This window comes from Saccoglossus kowalevskii, chromosome 16, assembly GCF_978046115.1.
Source record: "Saccoglossus kowalevskii chromosome 16, keSacKowa6.1, whole genome shotgun sequence".
Classification (NCBI taxonomy): Eukaryota; Metazoa; Hemichordata; class Enteropneusta; family Harrimaniidae; genus Saccoglossus; species Saccoglossus kowalevskii.
In genome coordinates this window covers 33,042,128-33,062,742 of record NC_140656.1, presented here as the reverse complement: position 1 = coordinate 33,062,742, position 20,615 = coordinate 33,042,128, and the positions used below count along the sequence as shown (strand labels likewise).

Here is a 20,615-nt window from a genome sequence, read left to right as displayed (position 1 = left end):
AAGAACGATCACTAACAGATTAAAATTTGTGTGTTTGAGTGTGACTCGTCCATTTATCCTCCATGTTTTTCACTTTGACATGTCTACACCAATTAGTGTTCTAACTTGACCTACACGCATGTCATACATCTTAGGATACATACATGTATGCACGCTGAATTCACTACGTTCAATTACCCACCATAGACTCCGGTCAGTTCAAAAATTTTGAACTGTAGGCATTAATCAGCGATTCTGCCGGTGATGGAGAGATAGAATCCAGGTCAGGGGAAGCCCCATGACCTCAAGATTCTTTTACCCCTTACGTCACTAACCCACGTGACCGAGACCACCTGGCAGCACCACAGGTAGCCATCCATCACTCTGAATTTCTCTCCGCCTCGAGTGGATATGAAATCTAGCTAGCTCTGCTGGATCGCCTGCTTTTTAGCTCCGCTGTCGATTTTGTGGAGCGGAGCTTATCATATGAGTGATTGCCCGTCATCGTTTGTGTCAATGTTTTACTTATTCAACTTCTTCTTGAAAACTACAAGCCTGAATGCTTTGATACTTGGTGTATATGTACCTTGGGTAGACCTCTCTCAGATTTGTTCATTTCATGATCATATCTTCAATTCTCTAATTTTGGTGAATAATTTTGTCATTTTTGGTAAAAAGTGATATTTTTGACTTCTTGTTAAAAACCGCAAGTCCAATTGCTTTGATATTACATATATAGGTACTACATGTGGACCATTCTCAAATTTGTTCATTTCATGATGATATCTTTAATTGTCTAGTTTTGGTGAATATTTTTGTCATTTTTGGTAAAAAGTGATATTTTCTTCTTGTTAAAAACCACAATCATTTATGGTGAAAAATGATATTTTTGAATTCTTGTTGAAAACAGCAAGTCCCATTGCATTGATACTATGCATATTGTTCATTTTCTAAGGATATTGTCTGTTCTTTAATTGAAATGTGCATTACTAACAGCGGAGCTATCTCAGCGGAGAGGCTGCTTTTTTCCGGTCCAGATATATAGCTTGGGTTGTTGCCGCTGCATGGCATCCGACATTGTAGCTGTTAGGATAAGTTTTCCTTGTCATTTTTACCCTTGTGTCGTTTTCCCCTTTGTGTGTAGTATTTTTCACAACAAAGAAATTAAAATCCGGCGCCACTACGTAACCAGTTGCTTTTCATGGCGACACCTTTTACAACTGTAATTCGTTTCCCTCTTGCATGTCGTCTTTTATTTTCAATGTATTTAGCAATATATAGATGTAATGACAGCACCAGGGCTCGCTGCCGTTTTCTTTCCGGTCTCCTCGTGTTTCGAGTCGACCGTGCAGTGGTTATATTCAGAATTTACCAGCATAGAACCCGCATCCGAGATACTTTGTCATAGCTACGTGCGGGTTTTGGGGTTTTTGCCTGAAAGCGTGTTTTCTTCACTGGAGTTCTGAGGCCTGAGATTTTCTTTCAGAGCCATCAAAATCGCTGAGACTGACCGCATCACAGCAAGGTCGCGCGTCCAGTAAACAAATTGGTTAAAGTGAGTTGCGTGTTTTGCATGAGTGGAAAGTCCTCACGCTCGGCTACCGGTACTTCATGTACCGGGACGTCGAGTAAGAGGCCCGATGGTGGAGGTATCGATATTTTTCTCAGTCTCCCCCGCTGATCGGAGGGCATCCTCACGTTCTGTTTTTTCAGGCGGTGTTTTACCAGATTTTACCGGCTGCAGCGAGGCTGTGCCCCTGGAGGCTTTCCTCCTATGGGGCCCGTTGCGGGTCTCTTTGTGGACCCTTCTTCGCATGGCGCCAGGTTTGCCTCCGAGTTGAGGGCTTTGTTCGAAGGACTGTCGGGGCAATTGCGTCCCTGGCAGGCCGGGTAGATCAGACACAGTCGGAGCGAGCTGTCTCCAATGTGTCTCCTCGGTGGGCAAGCAGGAAGAGACACGAAAGCATGTTTGCATTCAAACACGTCTCTTCCGGGGAACCCCCGTTCCCAGTCACGGCTCTCCCACTATTTTGGGGGGTGGCTGAGGCTCAGGCTAATTGCACCGGTCCTTCTCTGGATCCTCGGGCACTGAATGCCAACAGGGTGCTGGCAGCCAAGTCTCCGATCTCGGGGCAGGGCTTTCAGGGCAGGGCACACGTTGACCCCCCCACTTTCAGCCAGCTAGGGTTCGTCACGCAACGGTAACAGATTTATCCTTGTGTCTGGTCCCCGCTGTGGGTTTTGACTCCTTTCTTACCGACCCACGGGCGTCCCCAGAGGGAACCGACTCTGTCATGAAACGCACAGTTGAACACGCTCTCTCTCACATATTTAAAGTGAAAGGAGACGCAGTTCGCTCGCATCGGATACAGCCGGTACTCCGGGCGGTCCCTCAGAGTCTTCTTCTGTATGACTCGGTGAGCCACGCTTTTGGGGTGAGGCGGAGTATCATCAATCCCAGTGATACGATGTATATACCCTCACCCTTGATCCTAAAGCGACCACCTAAGGTTGCCTCAACGCTTATGGGATCATGGGCGTCGGGATCCAAAGCAACCTCGTCGGCACGTCTCTCCCTGTCCGCCTGAGTGCGCAAATGGTGTTGATGGGCGGCGTTGGTCAGCCACGGAGGATGTAATGCCTAAGGCCCCCAAGTGGGGATAACATTAGGCAACACTACCCACTGGACCAAACGCTACCCGGTCGGTGTGGTTTCAGGATCAGACCCCATAGCGTGGGGTGAGACCAAAACGCCCCCAACCGGATTCCAAGGCTCCTTCCCCAGACCCCGGTACCACGAATTTGGCAAACCAGGAGCCTGGGCCAGGGTCGCTTTGCTAGCCCCGTGGACCCACTTAGTTGTGTACGCCTTTCCTCCCTTCACGCTAGTTCACCGAGCACCGGAGAAAACTTCGACAGGTGCACACCCGCATATTATCATGGGTTGCACCCAATTGGCCAAGCAAGGCCTAGTTTCCACTTCTGTTGGAAATGCTAGTCGAAGCGCCAGCACTGCTTCCGGACTTACCGGACCTGCCGTCCCAACCAGACGGCGCACTACAACGAGCCCAGCAGGTATCACTTACACGCATAGAGGCTCTCAGTAGACCCGCACATATGAAAGCCTTATCTGAGCGGGCTGCCAACGTCCTGGCCAGGGCGAACAGGGATTCCACCTATGCGGCCTACATTTCTAGGCTGCAAGAATACACTGATTGGTGTAGCGGAAGGGAGATTAATCCATACCTTCCTTCTATTGGCCAGGGAGGAGGCTCCTTCGTCCACCTATTTGACGAAGTGGGTTTGTCCTACGCAGCAAGCGTTGGCTACAGGTCAGTCTTGTCCCCCACCACTCAGAAAGTACGGGAACAAGACTAGCCGGTTGTCCTATTATTAGGAGACTATTTACTGCTTTCCAGACTCTAAGACCCCATACAAGGGAGCCACCCAACTGGGACTTATCGGCTGTGTTGTCTGCTCTAAGCAGACCTCACTTTGAGCCTCTCCAAACAGCACCACTCAAATTTTTGACGTGGAAAATAGTCTTCCTACTGGCCCTCGCCTCAGATAGGCGCCGGTCAGAGCTAGGCGTGCACTGTCCTTCGTGGACGGTTGTGTCGCTTTTAAGGACGATCAAGTTGTACTAAAGACACGAATCGGGTTTCTCACCAAGAACCAAATCCCAGGACACGATCCTCAACCGATCGTCGTCCCCCGGCTGGCAAATATTGTCGGCCCGGAGGATCAGAAGGAATTACTTCCCTGGCCGTACCAGGTTTTTCAGACGAGGAACCAAACACATGTTTTTGTGTTACGGCCCTGGCAAACTGGAAAAGCCGGCTTCCCCGACTTCCATCTTCAGGTGGATTACTGCGACTGTACTGGAGGTCTATAATACACTCTCCTCGTCAACACAGACCTTGCAGAGACACCAAGTACGAGAACATGAGGTCCGTGCGATTGCTAACTCACTAGCGCTAGCGTCAGGTGCCCTCCTCAAACACTTTCTGAGGGCAGGCTTTTGGAGAACGCAAAACGTCTTCATCAACTACTACCTAAGAGACACCCAATCTATTGAGCAGGGTCTCTTCAGGTTAGGCCCCCTCGTAGCGGGTCAGGCCTTGTTTGCTGATCCAGCCCGAACGACCGCAGGGGCCTCTGTGCATAGGCGATAAGTCAGTCTCGGCATTTTTGCGGGCAGATTGTCTGTTCCACTAGCACTTCCTGGAAGCTCCCAGGTTTCGTTTCTGTCGACCTACGCCCTCATGCGAACTGTTTCGGTCCTACTTCAAGCTTATCACCCCCGAATTCGGCTTGGGTCTAGCTTTCTCGGGCACACAGAACCCTGTCACCACGGCAGCATTGGCTTCTTGCTTCGATGACAGCACAGGCAAGGTAAGACACTACCCTTCTTGGGTCTTAACTTAGGTTTTTTGGGTTTGTTTTCATCCCGGACTGGGGAAAAGTCTTTCATCATTCTCCTTTTTTTCTCTGTTTGCTCAGAAAAACCCGCCACCTATCGGTGTCTGACTCTGCCTACAGTTCAAAATATTCATTTTGACTGACTGGAGTCTATGTGGGTAATTGAACGTAGTGAATTTAGGCGAGGGTTCAACCTCCCCACTCTTTCCGTCGCATTGGTCTAAGTCCTCGAGGCGGAGAGAAAGGAACCAGAGTGATGGATGGCTACCTGTGGTGCTGCCAGGTGGCCTCGGTCACATGGGTTCGTGACGTAAGGGGTAAAAGAATCTTGAGGTCATGGGGCTTCCTCTGACCCTGGATTCTATCTCTCCGTCACCGGCAGAATCGCTGATTAATGCCTACAGTTCAAAATAGTCATTTTGACTGACCAGAGTCTATAGTAGGTATGAACTATGTGAATAGGCGGGTTCGGAGAACCCTCGCCTAATTTTGACTCCTGTGTGCGAAGCACAAAAGAGAGTCTTTGCAACTACCCTGTCTGTATGTCTGTATGTATGTACACGTATGTCTGTATGTCACTTTTTTTGTTTCACCGTTATCTCAAGAACCACTAATCAAATTTCGATGAAACTTGGTACATAGATGCTCTGGGATATTGCGCAGAGTTGATTAGGTTTTGTTAAATATCCATAAATATTAATTACCTAATTTGCATAATAATTAGCTGATTTTTAGCTGTTCCATGACCGTTCCACTGATATTTGAAGAACCACTCATTGGATTTTGATGAAACTTGGCACATAGATGCTCTGAACTAATGTGCAGATTTGATTAGTTTTGGGTAAAATTCTGTTCATATTAATTACCTAATTTGCATAATGATTAATCAATTTTTAGCTCCGCTGTCGACTTTGTCGAGCGGAGCTTATCATATGAGTGATTGTCCGTCGTTGTCCGTGTCAATGTTTTACTTTTCTTCTTGAAAACTACAAGCCTGAATGCTTTGATACTTGGTGTATATGTACCTTGGGTAGACCTCTCTTAGGTTTGTTCATTTCATGTTGATATCTTCAATTCTCTAATTTTGGTGAATATTTTTGTCATTTTTGGTAAAAAGTGATATTTTCGACTTTTTGTTAAATACCGCAAGTGCAATTGCTTTGATATTACATATATAGGTACTACATGTGGACCTCTCTCAGATTTGTTCATTTTGTAATGATATCTTTAATTCTCTAATTTTGGTGAATATTTTTGTCATTTTTGGTAAAAAGTGATATTTTCGACTTCTTGTTAAAAACCGCAAGTGCAATTGCTTTGATATTACATATATAGGTACTACATGTGGACCTCTCTCAGAATTGTTCATTTTGTAATGATATCTTTAATTCTCTAATTTTCGTGAATATTTTTATCATTTTTGGTAAAAAGTGATATTTTCGACTTCTTGTTAAAAACCGCAAGTCCAATTGCTTTGATACTACATATATAGGTACTACATGTGGACCTCTCTCAGATTTGTTCATTTTGTGATGATATCTTCAATTCTCTAATTTTGGTGAATATTTTTGTAATTTTTGGTAAAAAGTGATATTTTCGACTTCTTGTTAAAAACCACAAGTCCGATTGCTTTGATATTACATATATAGGTGCTACATGTGGACCTCTCTCAGATTTGTTCATTTTATGATGATGTCTTCAATTCTCTAATTTTCGTGAATATTTTTGTAATTTTTGGTAAAAAGTGATATTTTCGACTTCTTGTTAAAAACCAATAGTTCAATTGCTTTGATATTACATATTTAGATACTACATGTAGACCTTTCTCAGATTTGTTCATTTCGTGATGATATCTTCAATTCTCTAATTTTGGTGAATATTTTGGTCATTTTTGGTAGAAAGTGATATTTTCGACTTCTTGTTAAAAACTGTAAGTCCGATTGCTTTGATACTATACATATTGTTCATTTTCTGATGATGTCTTCAGTTCTTTAATTGAAATGTGCATTTCTAACAGCGGAGCTATCTCAGCCGATAGGCTGCTTGTTGGCTTTTCCACTGATATCTAAAGTATTAATCATAACATTTCAATAAAACTTAGTACATAGATGTCATATGACACTTCACAGACCTGATGGTTTTTAGGGTAATATCAGTACATGTTAATTACCTATTATTTGCATAATTAATTAATTTTCAGCTTTTGATATTTTAAGTAGTAATGATCACATTTCAATGAAACCTGGTACATGGTTACTTGAGGACTGTGCAAAGACCTAATTAGTTTTTGGGTAAATATTTATGCATATTAATCACCTTATTAGCATAATTAGTTAATTTTCAGCTTTTCGCCTGATAACTCAAATACTGATCATCATATTTCAATGAGACTTGCTACATAGATCCTCTATAACTATGCAGAGACCTGATTAATTTTGGGGTAAATAATTGTGCATATTAATTACCTAATTTGCATAATTAGTATAAAAAAAATGCTGTTCCATGGCTGTTGTACTGATGTCTAAAAAATCACTCATTGGATTTTAATGACACTTTTAGAGTACTCATAATCACATTTCATTGAACCTAGGACTATACGCCATATTAGTTTTTGGTAAATATTTATGCTTCTTAATCACCTAATTAACATAATTAATTGATACTGGTATCTCATGTACTGATCATCACATTTCAATAAAATTTGGTACATAAATGCTCTAGGACAATAGACAGCCTGATTAATTTTGGGTTAAAATCTGTTCATATTATTTCTCTAATTAGCATAATAATTACTAACTTTTTGGTTCTAATCACATTTCATGTACAGTGTTAAATTCTATGGTTCATCTATTTCCAAAACGTTTTTAAGATGACAAAAATATATCACATGATTTTGGATGCCGATCATGTTATCTGGCCTTCTTGTCATAATGTTCCTTTCACTCTACTGCCCTCTATAGCTTTACTGTATGATGCTTTTCTAACATGCAGACATAGTTTATTGGACACAAAGATCAATTCAGTGTTATCTATGAGTCAAGATCAAGCCACCCTCTGTGCAGTACAGAATATCATTCAGAATGTGATATCATGTGATGATGCAGCTACGCAGCAACAGATTTCCAATCTGCAGAGTGAGTAAAAACTTTGTTGTTGAATATATCACGTAAGTCAAAAAACAATTCTGTCATAATCAGAACAGTTTGAAATAGTCTGGATTCTTGGTATCTATCCATGCATCCAACTTGGTATTGAAATCACCAATGGTGTGTTACTGATACATGTTATTGTGTTTTGGGATTCAGAATGGCCAACTAGCAGCCATTTATTTTTTACATGTTTCCTTCCTGTATTTAGATACACTAATTTAAAATGAACCCAAATTTGCCACTTTTAATTAAACTTAGTACAAAGGGAAGACAGTTTGATATTTGTTTCCAGTAACATTTTGGGATATCCTTTTCCCTTCTGTGTTCTCAATGTCTATTCTGTCAAATACATATGGTGACTATGGTGACTTAAATTATCAAGGATGAAAGTATGACATTTTGATCACAATCTGATTTTGAGCTTTGAAAATATTAGCTAGCTTTATTCTACCTTAATTCTAACTTAAATTGTCATTAAAATCACTATTATATCTACTGTAAAATGCGTTATTTTAGCTGGAATTAATTTTTGCTGTAAAGACTTTTTGGGTGTTTTGTATGGAATTTATTTTCACTGATTTTTGATGAGTTGAATGTAAAATATTGGAAAAAAAAGTATATTCACTGGATTTTATTTTCACTGAATAATTTCTTCAGCGAAAAATAGCGGAAATTAATGTAATGTACATTCAGATGATGCATGGATCCCTCTGGTAGACATGTTCATGTGACTTGTAATGTACATTCAGATGACACATGGATCCCTCTGGTAGACAAGTACATGTGACTTGTAATGTACATTCAGATGATACATGGATCCCTCTGGTAGACATGTACATGTGACTTGTAATGTACATTCAGATGATACATGGATCCCTCTGGTAGACAAGTACATGTGACTTGTAATGTACATTCAGATGATACATGGATCCCTCTGGTAGACATGTACATGTGACTTGTAATGTACATTCAGATGATACATGGATCCCTCTGGTAGACAAGTACATGTGACTTGTAATGTACATTCAGATGATACATGGATCCCTCTGGTAGACATGTACATGTGACTTGTAATGTACATTCAGATGATACATGGATCCCTCTGGTAGACATGTACATGTGACTTGTAATGTACATTCAGATGATACATGGATCCCTCTGGTAGACATGTACATGTGACTTGTAATGTACATTCAGATGATATATTACTGGGGACTGGGGCTTAAACAACGAAATATGTTATCATTGTTGTCTATGGACCCTCTGCTAAATTGCCATTTTATGCAGATTATTGACAGTGTTTCCGCAAAAACTCAGATTGACAGTGAATTAAAAAAAAAATTACAAACTGAATAATAATAATTTAAAAACAATTAAATATAGATATAATAGACAGATTTTTAAATATTGTCTTTGCTATGTGCGTTAAAATATTTGGCATTCTATCTTAAACCTTTAAGCACCAAATTAATTAATAAAACGACGTCATTTTTTTTTATATATTTTTTCCAAAATTTTGTCAAACCTGTAGCCAGTAGGAAATTCTGTTCATTTGGTCCAAAATTATCAGGCAAAATCCCGCATCAAAATTTTAGTGAGAAAACATCCATGCATCCATGTGTCCGAACCTGTATCTTAGACATGCCTGGACCAATTACATTCAAACTTACACATACATCATATGTAATAATATACATACATTTGTATGCACATCAATTTGTTTAACGATCTGATTCAAGATGGCCAAAGGGCGGCCATTTTTACTGAAAAATCTTCAAAATCAAGCATGTCTGTTTACAGACTTGGTATATACATCAGACATGGGTTCCTGATGCACGTCATTTTGTTTTTCAGATCAGATTCAAAATTCTGTTTTAATGAATGCGGTTCTAGTGCTAGATCTCTGATATGCTTTGACTGATGTTAACATTTTATATTTATTCTTTATACATCATGTCATAAATATACAGATGTATTGGTTTGACAATGGCCATTTTGTTTTAATTAATGCTGTTACAGAGCAATATTTCTCAATATGAACAAGTACTTGTACATGTACTACTGTAAAATACTTTATTTTCGCTATTTTCGCTGAAGTAATGATTCAGTAAAATTTAATCCACTGATATACCTTTTTTCCTATGTTTTACATTCAACGCAGTGAAAATACATACAAAACCCCAAAAAGTCTTTTCAGCAAAAATTAATTCCAGCTAAAATAAAGTATTCTACAGTATATTACTATAAACAAAACTATACAACTTAGATTTGATAACTAACAGGGACTGTACCATTCATGGCTTGTTTGTTTTACATCAAATTCAAAAATGTCCTGAACAGTGACTTTAATGTTTTAATACCGTAGTTAATATAAAAATGGCAAATAATAATAAGAGTATTTATATTGTGCTTATGCACTATAATCGCTATGTGTAAAACAAAAAATGGAAAATCGATGGAATTGAGTCTATTTGCTGTATTGTTAGAGAGTTTTCAATAATGATTAAGTTGAAATGTCTTGTTGACTGTTAATTTTTTTTATATATAGGTTTTGGTTTTGGTGGTCTGTGGAGGTTTGCGGGTCCATTTACCAAGGTAAAGCAATCGTTGTAGTGGAGAGTCTGCATGCATTAATAACGTGCTGAATTTTCAAAACACCACCTGAGTAATTGGCCATACTTCCTCTCAATATCTCCCCTCAATGAATGCTTCAACCTCATTTTAATTGACGCTGCTTGTAAAAAAACACTTCTTTTACATCCTTTTCTTCCAGTTACACCCAAAACCTTCGCCCCAGATTAATTACAGGGCCATGTTTTTTATCCCTGATACTTGCTGATGTCAATGGCAGCCATTGTTGTCCTCTGTTTCGATTGAAAGGTAAGCAAATAAAATGGAAACAAAAATGCAATGGGCTGCCGTCCTAATTTCAGAACTAACAAGTTACTTACTTTCATATATACATTTTTTTTAAATGAATCAGGAATCTAATAGTTCATCTTGATCTGTCGTTCACGATAATAATTCTCTTTATTCACGATTGCATGTTGCATTCTGCTTGCTATCACATAATAATACACATTATTGACTACATGACTACTTTCTTGATTCCTGGTATGACCATGTCCCTCTTGAGTACCTGATATGACCATATCTCTCTTGAATACCTGATATGACCATGTCTCTCTTGAGTACCTTATATGACCATATCTCTCTTGAATACCTGATATGACCATATCTCTCTTGAATACCTGATATGACCATGTCTCTCTTGAATACCTGATGAGACCATATCTCTCTTAAATGCCTGATATGACCATATCTCTCTTGAATATCTGATATGACCATGTCTCTCTTGAATACCTGATATGACCATGTCCCTCTTGATCCCTCGTATGACCATGTTCCTCTTGAGTACCTGATATGACCATATCTCTCTTAAATGCCTGATATGACCATGTCTCTCTTGAATACCTGATATGACCATGTCTCTCTTGAATACCTGATATGACCATGTCCCTCTTGATCCCTCGTATGACCATGTCCCTCTTGAGTACCTGATATGACCATATCTCTCTTAAATGCCTGATAGGACCATGTCTCTCTTGAATACCTGATATGCCCATGTCTCTCTTGAATACCTGATATGCCCATGTCTCTCTTGAATACCAGATATGTGCATGTCTCTCTTGAATACCTGATATGCCCATGTCTCTCTTGAATACCTGATATGCCCATGTCTCTCTTGAATGCCTGAAATGCCCATGTCCCTCTTGAATACCTGATTTGACCATGTGTCTCTTGAATACCTGATATGACCATGTCCCTCTTGACTACCTGATATGACTATGTCTCTCTTGAATACCTGATTTGACCATGTGTCTCTTGAATACCTGATATGACTATGTCCCTCTTGAATACTTGATATGACCATGTCTCTCTTGAATACCAGATATGACCATGTCTCTCTTGAATACCTGATATGCCCATGTCTCTCTTGAATGCCTGAAATGCCCATGTCCCTCTTGAATACCTGATATGACTATGTCCCTCTTGAATACTTGATATGACCATGTCTCTCTTGAATACTTGATATGACCATGTCTCTCTTGAATACCTGATATGCCCATGTCTCTCTTGAATGCCTGAAATGCCCATGTCCCTCTTGAATACCTGATTTGACCATGTGTCTCTTGAATACCTGATATGACTATGTCTCTCTTGAATACCTGATTTGACCATGTGTCTCTTGAATACCTGATATGACTATGTCCCTCTTGAATACTTGATATGACCATGTCCCTCTTGAATACCTGATATGACTATGTCCCTCTTGACTACCTGATATGACTATGTCTCTCTTGAATACCTGATATGCCCATGTTCCTCTTGACTACCTGATATGACTATGTCTCTCTTGAATACCTGATATGACCATGTCTCTCTTGACTACCTGATATGACTATGTCTCTCTTGAATACCTGATATGCCCATGTCTCTTCAATGATTGAAGTTGGTTGGATGTTTGCTGCACGGAAATAGCTCCCATTTATTAGGATATGATACAAAGCTTGCATAAAACAAATGTTGAATAATGTGATGCAACTGTGTTCAGATGTCAAAGTCATGACAATGTGATCTTTTTATGCTTCAGCAATATGTGCAAGTAACAACACTGTTTGTTTCTGTTTCTCTGATATTTACTGCTTGGTTCTTTTCTAACATAAGCACCTTGTCAATTATCTGTTTACCAACTAACATTTAATTTTTTAATTAAACACTGTTGATGTTAAATGTGTGACTGTTGGGTCAAATGAACATAGATGTGTGACTGTTGGGTCAAATGAACATAGATGTGTGACTGTTGGGTCAAATGAACATAGATGTGTGACTGTTGGGTCAAATGAACATAGATGTGTGACTGTTGGGTCAAATGAACATAGATGTGTGACTGTTGGGTCAAATGTACATAGATGTGTGACTGTTGGGTCAAATGAACATAGATTTGTGACTGTTGGGTCAAATGAACATAGATGTGTGACTGTTGGGTCAAATGAACATAGATGTGTGACTGTTGGGTCAAATGAACATAGATGTGTGACTGTTGGGTCAAATGAACATAGATGTGTGACTGTTGGGTCAAATGAACATAGATGTGTGACTGTTGGGTCAAATGAACATAGATGTGTGACTGTTGTGTCAAATGTACATATATGTGTGACTGTTGGGTCAAATGAACATAGATGTGTGACTGTTGGGTCAAATGAACATATATGTGTGACTGTTGGGTCAAATGTACATAGATGTGTGACTGTTGGGTCAAATGAACATAGATGTGTGACTGTTGGGTCAAATGAACATAGATGTGTGACTGTTGGGTCAAATGAACATAGATGTGTGACTGTTGGGTCAAATGAACATAGATGTGTGACTGTTGGGTCAAATGAACATAGATGTGTGACTGTTGTGTCAAATGTACATATATGTGTGACTGTTGGGTCAAATGAACATAGATGTGTGACTGTTGGGTCAAATGAACATATATGTGTGACTGTTGGGTCAAATGTACATAGATGTGTGACTGTTGGGTCAAATGAACATAGATGTGTGACTGTTGGGTCAAATAAACATAGATGTGTGACTGTTGGGTCAAATGAACATAGATGTGTGACTGTTGGGTCAAATGAACATAGATGTGTGACTGTTGGGTCAAATGAACAGAGATGTGTGACTGTTGGGTCAAATGAACATATATATGTGACTGTTGGGTCAAATGAACAAAGATGTGTGACTGTTGTGTCAAATGAACATATATGTGTGATTGTTGGGTCAAATGAACATAGATGTGTGACAGTTGGATCAAATGAACATAGATGTGTGACTGTTGGGTCAAATGAACATAGATGTGTGACTGTTGGATCAAATGAACATAGATGTGTGACTGTTGGGTCAAATGAACATAGATGTGTGACTGTTGGGTCAAATGAACATAGATGTATGACGGTTGGGTCAATTGAACATAGATGTGTGACTGTTGGGTCAAATGAACATAGATGTGTGACTGTTGGGTCAAATGAACATAGATGTGTGACTGTTGGGTCAAATGAACATAGATGTGTGACTGTTGGGTCAAATGTACATAGATGTGTGACTGTTGGGTCAAATGAACATAGATGTGTCACTGTTTGGTCAAATGAACATAGATGTGTGACTGTTGGGTCAAATGAACATATATGTGTGACTGTTGGGTCAAATGAACATAGATGTGTGACTGTTGGGTCAAATGAACATAGATGTGTGACTGTTGGGTCAAATGAACATATATATGTGACTGTTGGGTCAAATGAACATAAATGTGTGACTGTTGGGTCAAATGAACATAGATGTGTGACTGTTGTGTCAAATGAACATATATGCGTAACTGTTGGGTCAAATGAACATAGATGTGTGACTGTTGGGTCAAATGAACATAGCTGTGTGACTGTTGGGTCAAATGAACATAGATGTGTGACTGTTGGGTCAAATGAACATAGATGTGTAACTGTTGGGTCAAATGAACATAGATGTGTGACTGTTGGGTCAAATGAACATAGATGTGTGACTGTTGGGTCAAATGAACATAGATTTGTGACTGTTGGGTCAAATGAACATAGATGTGTGACTGTTGGGTCAAATGAACATATATATGTGACTGTTGGGTCAAATGAACATATATATGTGACTGTTGGGTCAAATGAACATAGATGTGTGACTGTTGGGTCAAATGAACATAGATGTGTGACTGTTGGGTCAAATGAACATAGATATGTGACTGTTGGGTCAATTGAACATAGATGTGTGACTGTTGGGTCAAATGAACATAGATGTGTGACTGTTGGGTCAAATGAACATAGATGTGTGACTGTTGGGTCAAATGTACATAGATGTGTGACTGTTGGGTCAAATGAACATAGATGTGTCACTGTTTGGTCAAATGAACAAAGATGTGTGACTGTTGGGTCAAATGAACATATATGTGTGACTGTTGGGTCAAATGAACATAGATGTGTGACTGTTGGGTCAAATGAACATAGATGTGTGACTGTTGGGTCAAATGAACATATATATGTGACTGTTGGGTCAAATGAACATAAATGTGTGACTGTTGGGTCAAATGAACATAGATGTGTGACTGTTGTGTCAAATGAACATATATGCGTAACTGTTGGGTCAAATGAACATAGATGTGTGACTGTTGGGTCAAATGAACATAGCTGTGTGACTGTTGGGTCAAATGAACATAGATGTGTGACTGTTGGGTCAAATGAACATAGATGTGTAACTGTTGGGTCAAATGAACATAGATGTGTGACTGTTGGGTCAAATGAACATAGATGTGTGACTGTTGGGTCAAATGAACATAGATTTGTGACTGTTGGGTCAAATGAACATAGATGTGTGACTGTTGGGTCAAATGAACATATATATGTGACTGTTGGGTCAAATGAACATAGATGTGTGACTGTTGGGTCAAATGAACATAGATGTGTGACTGTTGGGTCAAATGAACATAGATGTGTGACTGTTGGGTCAAATGAACATAGATGTGTGACTGTTGGGTCAAATGAACATAGATGTGTGACTGTTGGGTCAAATGAACATAGATGTGTGACTGTTGGGTCAAATGAACATATATGTGTGATTATTGGGTCAAATGAACATAGATGTGTGACAGTTGGATCAAATGAACATAGATGTGTGACTGTTGGGTCAAATGAACATAGATGTGTGACTGTTGGATCAAATGAACATAGATGTGTGACTGTTGGGTCAAATGAACATAGATGTGTGACTGTTGGGTCAAATGAACATAGATGTATGACGGTTGGGTCAATTGAACATAGATGTGTGACTGTTGGGTCAAATGAACATAGATGTGTGACTGTTGGGTCAAATGAACATAGATGTGTGACTGTTGGGTCAAATGAACATAGATTTGTGACTGTTGGGTCAAATGAACATAGATGTGTGACTGTTGGGTCAAATGAACATATATATGTGACTGTTGGGTCAAATGAACATATATATGTGACTGTTGGGTCAAATGAACATAGATGTGTGACTGTTGGGTCAAATGAACATAGATGTGTGACTGTTGGGTCAAATGAACATAGATGTGTGACTGTTGGGTCAAATGAACATAGATGTGTGACTGTTGGGTCAAATGTACATAGATGTGTGACTGTTGGGTCAAATGAACATAGATGTGTCACTGTTTGGTCAAATGAACAAAGATGTGTGACTGTTGGGTCAAATGAACATATATGTGTGACTGTTGGGTCAAATGAACATAGATGTGTGACTGTTGGGTCAAATGAACATAGATGTGTGACTGTTGGGTCAAATGAACATATATATGTGACTGTTGGGTCAAATGAACATAAATGTGTGACTGTTGGGTCAAATGAACATAGATGTGTGACTGTTGTGTCAAATGAACATATATGCGTAACTGTTGGGTCAAATGAACATAGATGTGTGACTGTTGGGTCAAATGAACATAGCTGTGTGACTGTTGGGTCAAATGAACATAGATGTGTGACTGTTGGGTCAAATGAACATAGATGTGTAACTGTTGGGTCAAATGAACATAGATGTGTGACTGTTGGGTCAAATGAACATAGATGTGTGACTGTTGGGTCAAATGAACATAGATGTGTGACTGTTGGGTCAAATGAACATAGATGTGTGACTGTTGGGTCAAATGAACATAGATGTGTGACTGTTGGGTCAAATGAATATAGATGTGTGACTGTTGGGTCAAATGAACATAGATGTGTGACTGTTGGGTCAAATGAACATATATGTGTGACTGTTGGGTCAAATGAGCAATGACAATTCATATTGGGATAAAGGTTATTCATGATTGTTTCAGTTTCAGTATGTTACTTGCTTATAACAACTCTTGTCAATAATATTATTTCTAGATCTTATATGTCATTATCTTTGTCTTGCAGAATCCCAATTGTGCCCCACATTCAGACAGTGCTGAGTTATTTGTCAAGTTTTTGGAAGCACTCTTAGAAACCATTCTACCAGGAGATGAGTATGATAGCTCTTCACCGATGCCAAGTCTGATTGGAATGGCTGCTACCAACCTGAACCTGTCCAGTTCCATGTCATCTCTCTCAATCTCATCCCTCCATTCACCTACAGAACAAGAACAAGCAGAGATGGCGGCCTCCGTCGGTGGACGTGTACGGCATGGTTCGGCAAGTCAGGTGCCAAAGCAGCGAAGTTTAGGTGGTAGCATAAAACGCAAGAGCTCCAAGCAGAAAAGCGGACGTCAGAATCTTACGTGAATTAACCAGTTGGTGGTTTTGTGTAAAACCTGTACTATCACCTTGTTTGGTATATTTCAGAATGGGAGCAGATGTGCAGCAGAAATGTATAAATTTGAATCATGTACAGAAGTCTCTGAGTGTAATTATTAAAGAATTGGTGACGCAGTCTTCTTGTAGCCTGTACAGTTGGATTACTAAATGATTGTTATTTGCGCCAGTGTTATCCGCTGAGTAGACTCATTAATGCAAAAATATCATCACTTCACTATATTGTATGTAAATTACTTTAAATAAAGTGCTGGAAGGCAGAGTTGTAAAGCGCCCTTTAGTGTTACAGGCTGGTTTTAGTGGAGTCGTGGAAATTTGCATTCACTACCATCGAGGTGTTGTGTATATTATATGCTGATTATTTCATGCACCATTCTTGTAAATAAGATTATCCATCATGTCGGATCACTGAGTAGCATTGTCTTTTAGGGCCAGATTGGCATGGCATAGCTTAAGTTACATCTAATGCATACTGAGTGTTGTCATGACTACAACAAGCTGATTCTGATCACATTTTTGTGATGTATGCATTTAGAGTGTGTTGGAAGTTTGATGAAGAAAAAGAACAAGCATGCAAACTATTGGCAAAATACTTTAAACATAATCATAAATTAAATGATGAAATATAGTTACTGTGGGAATGGAACATTGTAAATAGTATGAGGGGAGGGGTGAAGACTTCTCCTCCAAATTTGAATAATGGTTTGATCATGATGTCTTTAAATATGTTGTATGGCATATTCCATTTACAGATTGGAGAGGAATATGCTGGTGGAGATGATTGAATGAATGTTAAAATACCAAAATGTTAGTATTTAGGGCTACTGTGAAGATACCTATACTTTCAGTAGTTGATTGGTGGACAAAAATGTGTGTTGTGGGCATGTTTTATTTTTGCAGTCAACCTCTTGGGCAACAACAGAAAAAAAAGCCCTTTTTTAGAAAAAAAATTATTAAATACTTTTTAAGTTATCTGTACAGCCTGCTTTTTGTGAAACCTAGCGATGATTTGAGAAATGCTTTGTAAATTATGTTCTTTGTATGTTTTAAAGAAAGATTTGACAGTCACCATATATGGACATCTCATTAGCATATTCATTGGTATGAGTTAGGAAATTGTTTCATCAACATAAGTGTCACAATGTATTAAAAATGTTTTTTTTCAGAAAACAAAATAAATGCATCACTGATCCAACTTGATTCAGATATTGTTATGAACATCCATATTAATGAGTACACATAAATGAGATTGAATGTTAAAAGGCGGTGGTCGTCAAGTCAAGCAGTTTTTGTTTGAATTAAATGTTAATGTAATGTATGTTGTATACATCACTATGGGTCCCATATCACATGTGGCGCAAGGACCACCAGCCTTTCATGAAATTTATATATGACATCATATGCTAATGACCTTCCATATATGACATAATATGCAAATAAACTTGCATATGTGTCATAATATGCTAATGAACTTCCATGTATGTCATAATATGCTAATGAACTTCCATGTATGTTTACAATATGCTAATGAACTTCCATATATGTCATAATGTGCTAATGAACTTCCATATTTGCCATGCAAGGATTCATCAACTGTATATTTTGTAATTGTATTTAATTCCGTAAGCATTGGAAATTGTTTCTCTTTGTATGGGGGGGGGGTCATTATTTTAATATGGTTATCTGCACCCTAAAATCTGTGAATAATTTGGCATAAAGTTACATTCAGATGATATGTTTGAATACCAAATCTAAAAAAAAAAAGAAAAATCAACAAACCTCGTATATTGGTTTTGAAACAAATTCAATTTCATAGTGTCATGTGTCTTTCAAAAACAGGCTAAGTATTGAGGCAATACCAAAATGTAGAAAACTCAATGATTTTCATTTAAAACTCAAAGTAAATAGAACTTTTATATATTTGTGTGAACTTTCATATTTTGTATTGACCTTGTTTATAAATGAAATATACACTTTCCGGCCCCTGGTTACTATGGTTGCTATGTGATGAAGTAAATTATAATGTCAATTATTGCTGCATTCTTTAGGGTTGTTGCTTTCAGAAGTGTCCCGATAAAAAAATATGTGGTGTACAGATTTTTGACATCTCTATTGTCATCTTATATTGATCAAAACACCCTCTGAAGGTTATACATCTTGGCAGTTTATGGATGTATGTCTTTAGAACCATGTAGAAAATATACCAGGATGTGTGACCTTTAGAGGTAATGCAAACTACCATGATGTGTAACCTTTACATGCAAACTACCAGGATGTGTGACCTTTAGAGGTCATGCAAACTATCATGATGTGTAACCTTTACATGCAAACTACCAGGATGTGTGACCTTTAGAGGTCATGCAAACTACCATGATGTGTAACCTTTACATGCAAACTACCAGGATGTGTGACCTTTAGAGGTCATGCAAACTACCATGATGTGTAACCTTTACATGCAAACTACCAGGATGTGTGACCTTTAGAGGTCATGCAAACTACCATGATGTGTAACCTTTACATGCAAACTACCAGGATGTGTGACCTTTAGAGGTCATGCAAACTACCATGATGTGTAACCTTTACATGCAAACTACCAGGATGTGTGACCTTTAGAGGTCATGCAAACTATCATGATGTGTAACCTTTACATGCAAACTACCAGGATGTGTGACCTTTAGAGGTCATGTAAACTACCAGGATGTGTGACATTTAGAGGGTCCTTTATGAAGTCAAATCACTAACCAAATGTGTTGCTGATACATTTTGATTCATGTTATTCACATGTTGAAAGTTATTCACAGTGACTGGCTATTTGAAAGTCCATCGAACAAAAAATAGTTTTAAAATTGTGAATCTCAATTTGTATGTATTTTGATAAATTTCATATGGCCACCAGTTGGCCCTATGCTGCTCATTGTTTACATGACAACAAGTTTGAGTACCCCTAATTTTTAATTATTTTCAGCTGTTTGATAACTTAGCTCAGGAAAATATCAAAAGTCTGTGGAATTGTTGCTTGGTAACAATGGTTGCTCAGATACTTGTACTATCAATATTAATAGTTGTTTTCATATGGTGGAAATATTCATAATTTATTGGTTGCTGTTGAGCTTCACCCTATTGGCTTCAGTTGGGGTGATTAGTTTTTGTTTTTTACCATGAATAAGTAAAAAAACCTCTTTTTAAAAAATGCTGACTTCATTGCAACATGGTTGTGTAGCTGACTGGTACAATCTGCAGTAGAACCATAGCTATTAAATATTCATAAGATGTATATTATAATGAGGTGGAAGTGTTGGTTGACGTCACATGTTTAAAAGTCAAAATGGCATCATTCTGAATTACCTACCACCATTTTTTTAACCTAGATTTAGTCTAGTAGTAGGGAGTACTCAAAGTGGTCAAGTTCATATGAAGTGTACTTTCTGCCAGTCCCCCTACCCACTCAAGATAACACTACTGTGGCAATATGATAGAAGTGTACTACCCAGCTAATATAAGAGTATGTCACCATGAGTACTTCCAGTACCATATCCACCCAGAGGGCACTACCCTGGCAATATGATAGGAGTATGCCACCAGTACCATATCCACACAGAGGGCACTACCCTGGCAATATGATAGGAGTATGCCACCAGTACTTCCAGTACCATATCCACCCAGAGGGCACTACCCTGGCAATATGATAGGAGTA

The 20,615-nt window shown here is 38.8% G+C and overlaps 1 protein-coding gene across 3 annotated transcripts in view; it reads left to right on the top strand.

Annotated features, from left to right (window-relative positions):
- Positions 1-20,111, top strand: part of LOC100372317 (neurofibromin-like) — an 87,464-nt gene extending 67,353 nt beyond the window's left edge. For 2 of the 3 annotated variants that reach the window (XM_085491395.1, XM_085491393.1), the window contains 3 exons: positions 7,393-7,535; positions 10,099-10,145; positions 16,547-20,111. In XM_085491395.1, the coding sequence (XP_085347521.1) occupies positions 7,393-7,535; positions 10,099-10,145; positions 16,547-16,891 (535 nt within the window). In that variant the 3' untranslated portion in view covers positions 16,892-20,111. Of the gene's footprint in view, positions 1-7,392; positions 7,536-10,098; positions 10,146-10,323; positions 10,431-16,546 lie in introns of all 3 variants that reach the window. The other variant, XM_085491394.1, reaches the window with a different exon arrangement.
- The last annotated feature ends 504 nt before the right edge of the window (positions 20,112-20,615 follow it).